Source organism: Rhodnius prolixus, unplaced genomic scaffold (genome assembly GCF_049639745.1).
Source record: "Rhodnius prolixus isolate KJV_2025 unplaced genomic scaffold, Rpr scaffold_27, whole genome shotgun sequence".
Classification (NCBI taxonomy): Eukaryota; Metazoa; Arthropoda; class Insecta; order Hemiptera; family Reduviidae; genus Rhodnius; species Rhodnius prolixus.
In genome coordinates this window covers 835368-844574 of record NW_027411607.1, presented here as the reverse complement: position 1 = coordinate 844574, position 9207 = coordinate 835368, and the positions used below count along the sequence as shown (strand labels likewise).

The 9207-nt window shown below is 34.5% G+C and overlaps 1 protein-coding gene across 1 annotated transcript; it reads right to left on the bottom strand.

Moving 5' to 3' along the window:
* Window positions 1-2763: 2763 nt before the first annotated feature.
* On the bottom strand, window positions 2764-7224 carry LOC141455163 (uncharacterized). The gene has a single exon (XM_074130023.1). The coding sequence runs from the start codon at window positions 7222-7224 to the stop codon at window positions 2764-2766; it is 4461 nt and encodes a 1486-aa protein (XP_073986124.1).
* Window positions 7225-9207: the final 1983 nt, after the last annotated feature.

Sequence of the window (9207 nt, the reverse complement as noted above, 5' to 3'; positions counted from 1 at the left end):
ATAGTTATTGGGATGACGTTCCCACTAATCCTGAAGTAATGTACTTTCTAGAATTCGGGGTTGTCCAAAATAACGAGCCGGTTACTTTTCACTCGTTATTCGACTATAAATTATCGGATATAACTTGTTCAGAATGCGGGGAAAATAAAATTTATATTCGAAGTAAATTAAATTCGGTATCGGATTATCTCATTGTAATATTAAAGCGTTATCAAGAAAATCGTGTTTTAAATGAAATCCGTTCTTTCGATGAAAATAATGTTAAAATTGACGGTTTTAATTTCTCACTGGCGTCCGTGATTTATCACTACGGTTCGGGCCTTAATTCCGGTCACTATGTTTGCGCGATAAAAAGTCAAAATAATTCGTGGACTTTGCTAAATGACGAGATTATTAATTATAATTTTAAATTTAATCCGGGATTAAAAGACGCGTACATTTTAATGTTAAAAACAAAAACAATGTGAAAACAAAAACAAACCCGATGAATTTTAAATTTAAAATCTTTAATTTCGGTCGTTAGAGAGCCTGCAGGTAACGGACATTTGGACTGACTGCATGTGATTTTTATTTAATGATATTATTAATCTGTTTGTGCATGTTTCTGTTAAAAAAATCATTGATATAAAATTTGTTTTTCGCAATGAGTCTTTTTTGTCCCGAAATATTTTTTTTCATCGATGTGAATGAAAATACATTAATGTTATTTTGTTTTTTTGTAAGAAATGGTCCATCCTTTTCAAAGAAGAAATATATTTCATTGTAATTTACATTTATATTTGCGATTAAAACAAATTCTATGTCATATTCAACGATATTTATAAGTTAATTTCTTCATTTTATTAATTTGCATATTTTGAACAATTTTAGTCTATATTTATAAATTTTTGAAATTCTACGTACCTATAGATGAATCTTTCACAGCTGATGACTATAAACATTAAATTAAAAAGTTCTTGTTCAACTTCTTTTCCGATTTTTTTAAATCTTACCCTCGTTTTTTGTTTTTTTTTAATAATGCAGAAAAGTTTAAATTGCCCAACCAAAATTAATTTTCTGTTTGATGCAGTTGTCAGAAGGATTGCATACCTAATTCAGAGGAAGCTAAATACATATTGTTTAATAAATACTCCTCACTGTGAATGGTTTGTTCTATATAATTATTTTTTTACATCAATTGCACTTTTTTGTTATGTGTGACTAAAACTAACTGACGGACTAAGTCCGCCGAAGCCGGTCCCAAGCCCAGGTTGTAAAAGGATGAGGGGTCCGTTACATTATGTTGCAGATTAAAGGCAAACTGTACGCAGAGAGATCTTATTCAGAGATGTCTATGAAGTTTAAATATTGTTCGTCATAGGACTATGAAACTATAATTAACACTTTCTAAAAGGTACAAAAATCTCCTTAACAAAAACTTACAGTTTAAAAAGTTAAGTATAAGGGTTGATTAAACGACAAAAGGTACACAAATCAGCAAGTACCTATCATTTCAATCATACTACAGCTCGTAATAATTTCAGCCATTTAGAAACATTTTCTAAAAGCTTATTTTATTTAAATTGGTTTCTAATTTTTCGCGATTTTTATAAAAGATTTCTCTTACTATTAAGTTTTCCGAGAACATTCCCCTGTGAATAGTGTCTTAATATATCCTTACAGAAGATATTAGAAAAAGAATCCATTGTACTTTCGAAACAATTGATATCATTTAAGTATAACTTTACTGCATTAAATTTTCATTAATATTTTTTACATTCTATTACACGTCACAGACCCTTATGCTGGCCATTTTTTTATCAAAAAAATATTTTCTGCTAATATAAAAATGCAGTTTATATTACGGCTTAATAAATGTTAGTAAACAGGCATTTTAATTTAACTCCGTTCCCAATTATTTTTGTTTTATCTTTACTATGCTCTTTATTTTGAATAATCATCACTCGACCTGGCAAACCCTACTCAAATCACACGCACAATGAAATAGAAAAAGATAAAGCTAGAGTTTTTCTATCACTGTTAAAAATTGAATCACGGAGTTAAAAGGAATTCCACTCTTGAATGGCTAATAGCCAATATATACCTATTTGTAATAATAATCCATTCTAAATTATAAACAAATGAAGTCCCTTTAATTAAATACTTATATAGAATTTTAATAATCAAATAATTAGTAAAAGTAACAATAATGTCCTGATCTAAAAATATACGTTATCTTAATCCATTTTACAGAGGAATTAAAAAGCTGTAGAAGGAGTGACAGGAGAGTAGACGGATAATAGGCAGACCTAAAAGGAGGGGAACTGAGGAACTGAAGGAGCATCTCAGAAAGCTGGGAATCAGGCAATGGAAAAAAAGTTCTGGACAAAAATGCTTTGAGAACCATTACTGTGGAGATTAACGTCCTATGCAGACTGTTGCACTAAAAAACAAATAAGAAAATTCATATGTATAATCAGATGAGGACAGATTTAAAGGAAGCTGTATACATTAATATTGTTAGAAATAGAAAATGTATGGGGAACTATATTAAAAATGCATAAACACTAACGTTTCTTTATATTTTCTCTAAATCAAATCTACAAAAAAAAATACTTCAATATATTCACACATACAACAAACATGTGTCCTGTTTCTTACTCTCCACCGCGCAATAATCTCCTCTACACAGTGTTGCTCTCTTCAATAAGAAAATTCCCTCACCATTCCCAACAGACTCCCACCTTTCAATTTATTTTTACAAAAGAAATTGAAACACACGGACTATAAATCCAGTTTTCTCGGGACTTGAATGATCCTTGTTCTAGTTCTTTTGACTTCCGCTGTCCCCTCCTTCACCACTTCCTCTGTTTTCTTTTCTACTGCTCGGGTCGCTGCACCTTGATCAGTACTTGACAACTCTAGTGGGTAGAGTCGTTGAAACGGTCGTGTATAAGTGCCTTCTGCTGTCTTGATCTTGGCCACTCTAACTTCTCCGTCCTTTCCTGGGAAGGTCTCAATAATTAAGCCTAAAGGCCAATTTATTCTTTTTACCTGGTCCGCTCCCACCAGTACCACGTCACCTACTTGCAGCTCCTTCCCTTCTCTCTTTCCTCGATGCACCAAATAGGCTAGGTACTCCTTTCGAAACCTTAGTCTTAAGGAAGTCCGTAGTCTTTGTAAATAACGCCATCGGTGCTTCATAGAACTTTCGTCTATGTTATCTAGATCGGGTACCTCACTCGAAGGCAGATTATGAAGAAACATAGCAGGCGTTAAAGCCCTCATTTGATCCACATCGTCCGAGATATATGTGAGGGGTCTGGAATTTATAGTTGCCTCACAGTCACAAATTATGGTATTGAGTTCCTCGTATGTGACTGTAGTTCTGCCTAAAATTCTTTTCAACAGATCCTTAATCATTCGCACTAATCGTTCCCACCAACCACCCCACCATGGAGCCGCAGGTGGGTTGAACTTCCAATCTATTCGATTAACTTGTGCAAATTCTACAATCTTCTCCCAATCTAAACCTCTCAGAGCATTACTGGTTCCTACAAAGTTTGTTCCGTTATCTGAAAAAATTGTACAAACTCTCCCTCTCCTTGCTATGAACCTTCTCAAAGCAGCTATGAAGGCTCCAGTCGATAACTCTTGCACAATCTCTAAGTGCAATGCTCTATACATCGCACAAGTAAATAGAGCGATCCAACACTTCTTCCCTCCCTTCAAATGAAGAGGCCCTGCCATGTCGACTCCCGTCACTTCAAATACAGAGGAAGCCTCTATCCTTTCACGGGGTAGAGGCGCCGGTGGTGTATTCGCCTCCTTCTGCCGATGCCTTTTACAAATTATGCATCTAGATATTACTTTCTTAATCGTTCTTCTTGCTTTTATAATCCAAAATCGTTCTCTCAATTTTATCAATAATATGTTAACCCCGGCATGTTTAAAAGACTTATGATAAAACCAAACAAGTTTGTCTACAATATGATGTTTCGAAGGTAATAGTATAGGATGTTTGAAAGATTCTATTTCGTCTCCTAATTCAATTCTTGTTTTAATTCTCAATATTCCTCTGTGCATAAACGTTGTGAATTCCTGTGATTTGGTTATCCTATCCTTTAAACCTTCTCTTTGCGCTATCTGGATAACCTTCTCCTCCGCCCTTTGAAATTCAGTAAATGACAATTCTCCCCGGAGTGTGTGTCTAAATTGCTCAAATGACAATCCTTCACAAACAATTTTCTCATTCGATGGATCTCTCAACTTCCGAAGAAAACGCCAAATCCAGCCCACCATGCGAACCATCTTTAAATAACTTGAAAAATATTTCAATCTATCGCTCAGAGTACTTTCTTCACAGAATGTTGCACATACTACTGTCTTCCGCTTTTCGCGGTTCACTTCCTCTTCTTCTGCGGCAAAGACACTAGAAGGCCACAATTCCTCTCCTGCTCTCAACCATTCGGGGCCCTCCCACCAACGACTTTCGGCTAATACCTTTGCGTTGCATCCCCTCGATGCAAGATCTGCAGGATTCTGTCTTCCTGGGATATGTCTCCAGTCATCCGGACAACTATTTTGGCAAATCTCTTTACATCTGTTACCTACGAAGGTGTTCCAGTTACCCTTTGTTTTTATCCATGTCAAAGCTACAGCTGAATCGCTCCAATAATAACTTTTGAATTCCATTGATAGTGCCCTTTTTGTAGCTACACCTAAACGTGTTGCGATTACCGCAGCCATCAACTCCAGTCGCGGTATCGTCATTGCCTTAATAGGAGAGACTCTTGACCTCGCCTGTACCAGCCGTACTATTACTGAGTCTCCGCATCTACTTCTTATGAAGACGCACGCTGCGTAAGCATCCTTACTCGCGTCACAGAAGACATGCATGCTAACTTCTTCCCATGTTATACATATGTTACGGGGAATCTGACATTCTCGTAACCAGGCTACAGTCTTCAACCAGGCGTTGAACCTTTTCCTTAACTCTATGGGAAGATCACCATCCCACCTACATTTTAGTAACCATGCAGCTTGCAACAATAGTTTAGGTACAAGAGTAACTGGGCACGCTAAACCAATCGGATCGAAAATTTTCTGGGCCACCGACAGTAAACTTCTTTTTGTGACAGAACCTGAAACAAAATCAACGCTGTTAATATTACAGTATAATTTATCGGAGGTGGTGTCCCAGAGTAACCCTAGCACGGGTTCCATTATTTTGTTAGCTTGATTCACTGTTGGATCATTACAATTAGAGTTCCACTCTCTCAAATTGAAATGAGCTAAGTTCATTAGTTCTTTAGCTTCATTAACGAATTTTGTCAAGTCCGAGGTGTTCTCTACACTCGTGAGGCAGTTATCTACATACAATGATTCCTTCAGTTTTCCTGCTGTCTCTCTCAGATGTGGTGGTGCTTGCTCGAAATGGTGGGCTATTGTGGCAGCCAATAAAAACGGGCTTGACGACACTCCAAAGACCACACGACAATGTCGGTAAATTTGTATCTCTCCCTCAGCTTGTCTTTTCCACCACAGAAATCTCATGAAATCCCTATCCTTTTCGTACAAACTCATCTGGAGAAAGGCCTTTTCGATGTCTGCAATAACTGCGATAGCATATTTTCTGAACTTGATCACAATCTGAGGAATTAGCTCAATCATGTTAGGCCCCCTTTCCAAACATTCATTAAGTGAAACTCCGTTTTTATCCTTTGCAGAAGCGTCAAAAACCGGCCGTACCTTTGTAGTCGCACTTGTCTCCTTTAAAATCATGTGATGTGGTAAATAATGGCAATCAATTTCCTTCGGGTTTGCCTTCACCTCTTCAATCACTCCCAACTCCAACCATTCCTGTAATACAGACTTATACCTATCAAAATTTCCACTACTTACTAGCTTCTTGGTGAGGCCAGTCAACCTCCGCTCAGCAAGATCTTTGTTCGACAATAGTAGGGGATGACCTTCCTTCCAAGGTAGACTAACTTCATACCTTCCCTCTTCGTTTCTCCTTACTGTTTCTTTGAAGTGTCTCAAGGTTTCAGCTTCTACTTCCTTCTTTATGTCATTTGCATGCTGATCTGTAATGCCTAAAACATCAAGTCTCCATAAGTCTGAGATATCAAGCTTATTACCACAATACATACTTGTAAGTGTACGATCTTCCACACAAGTCTGTTTGCCCAAGACAGTCCATCCTAATCTTGTTTCAACAGCTAGCAAACCGTTCTCTATCTCCTCTATCTTTCCTGTGAGTATCTGTGGCAACGTGTCTGCTCCTAACAATAATTTTATTTCCAAGTCACTCCGTCCCGTGTCTGATAATAATATATCTTTTGACATTAAAGACTCTAAACATTTCATGTCTTCTAATCTAGGAACCCAACTGCAAATCTTTCCCTGATCTAACACAGACGTTTTACATGAAAAATGTTCGGCTAAATCCTGTAATTCAACCTCATAAACATAGTGGGTTTGCTTCTTGACTTCCATTCCACCAAAAAGGCTGTGCGAAAATGTCTCCTTGCCGGCCTCTTTGAGTCCTAAATGTTCTACGCATTCCCTTTTAATGTAAGACTTCTGCGACCCCGAGTCTATGAGTGCTCGGACGATAAGTTCTGATTTAGGACCTTTGATCTTTATCATTAGAGTTTGAAGCAGCGTTACACCTGAGCTGTAATTAATAAGAGAAGTTCCAATCTGCGTCTCTTTAGAACCTTCTTCTAAAGACTTATGTTCTTTTTCCCGTTGCTCTGGGCACATGACTGACAAGTGACGTTTATGGCATATGAAACACTTAACAAAATTCTTGCACTGTCTAGCTAAATGTCCTTGTCGCAGACACTGAAAACATCGTTTGTTCTGAACCAATCGTTCTCTCTTTTCTTGAAATGTTAGACTACCAGCATTAAAGCAATCTTGTGGTCTATGAGTTTTATCACAAAATACACAAGTTGATTTTTCTGTATTTATCAAAGCGGCTGCTGAAGGTAATTGGCGTATACTAGCCCTCTCATTAGTAGCCTCTTTTACGAAACTAGCACGCGTAAGTAACAATCTCTCCTCACACTCGACCTCTTGCTTCAAAAATATTAGCAGTTTTTCTAAAGGTTTTACTCCCATTTCTTGTTCATCCTTTTCTTCTTCTGACATTCTCTTTCTTTCCCAAATTTTCCATAAGTCTTCAGGCAAAGCTGATTCAGCCAAAGGATACAAAATAAACGAATAATTATCCATCGTCACGCCCAGCGACTCAAGTGCTTTTAATTGTGTTTCTAGTTTGTCAAAAAGGTCGCTTAAATCACTCCTCTTTTCCTTAATATTCTGTTGAAGAACTAACTTCAACAATTCTCTAATGTACACCTCCTTTAATAAATCGTCTCTTCCAAATTTTCTTTTCAATCTCCAAAAGATGAAGATCTTGATCACTTGCTTTTACCATGTCCTCCACTAAATTAGCTGTTACTGAAAACAACCTCCTCCATTGTGCTCTTTCTCGTTTTAATACTAACAATTTATCATACATTTTCTTTATAATTCCCCACAAGGGATGCCACTATGTTAGAAATAGAAAATGTATGGGGAACTATATTAAAAATGCATAAACACTAACGTTTCTTTATATTTTCTCTAAATCAAATCTACAAAAAAAAATATATTCACACATACAACAAACATGTGTCCTGTTTCTTACTCTCCACCGCGCAATAATCTCCTCTACACAGTGTTGCTCTCTTCAATAAGAAAATTCCCTCACCATTCCCAACAAATATATTGTATTACTATAAATATTTGTAATTAATTAACTCTTATTTTTAATTAACATTTGACCATTTGGTACAGTACAGTGCCAATCCGTTTAATCAAAGGATGAACTTAAACCGACGATGTATAATTTCCTAAATTGCACTTAAATGTAAACAAGTAAAAGTAATAATAACAATAATTGCGTAAATATATGTTGGTAAGGTGAATTTTCTTAAAAACGTATTATGATTTTTTGAATTGTTTAATAGAATAGCGTCTCATTAAAAACCTATGCATTAATCGTTTAATAACTCCTATTACAATCAATATGAGCTAGAGGGGTGCTACTCTTCCCTGAGCAAAAATATTTTATTGATAAAAAAATGGCCAGCATAAGGGTCTGTGACGTGTAATAGAATGTAAAAAATATTAATGAAAATTTAATGCAGTAAAGTTATACTTAAATGATATCAATTGTTTCGAAAGTACAATGGATTCTTTTTCTAATATCTTCTGTAAGGATATATTAAGACACTGTTCACAGGGGAATGTTCTCGGAAAACTTAATAGTAAGAGAAATCTTTTATAAAAATCGCGAAAAATTAGAAACCAATTTAAATAAAATAAGCTTTTAGAAAATGTTTCTAAATGGCTGAAATTATTACGAGCTGTAGTATGATTGAAATGATAGGTACTTGCTGATTTGTGTACCTTTTGTCGTTTAATCAACCCTTATACTTAACTTTTTAAACTGTAAGTTTTTGTTAAGGAGATATATATAATACATTGTAAAAGTAAACTTTTAAACACTCGATTAAAAGTGATTATTATTATTATTATTTTTTTTAAAGTATACATTGTAAACTAACAAGAAAGTTATTTATTCAAACGTACAATGTATACCATTAGAATGTATACTTTTAGACAAATTTAGCAATAAAAGCATACATTGTAAAATAAATTTTTAAAAAATTTAAATTACACAAAATATATATAATACATTGTAAAAGTAAACTTTTAAACACTCGATTAAAAGTGATTATTATTATTATTGTTTTTTAAAAAAAGTATACATTATGAACTAACAAGAAAGTTATTTATTCAAACGTACAATGTATACCATTAGAATGTATACTTTTAGACAAATTTAGCAATAAAAGTATACATTGTAAAATAAATTTTTAAAAAACCTAAATTACACAATATATTTAATAAAAGTATACATTGTAAACTAACAAAATGTTTTTTATTTTAACGTACAATGTATACATTTGGACAAATTTAGCAATAAAAGTATACATTGTAAAATAAATTTTTAAAAAATTTAATTTACACAAAATATATGTAATACATTGTAAAAGTAAACTTTTAAACACTCGATTAAAAGTGATTATTATTATTTTTTTTTTTTTTAAAAAAAGTATACATTGTAAACTAACAAGAAAGTTATTTATTCAAACGTACAATGTATAC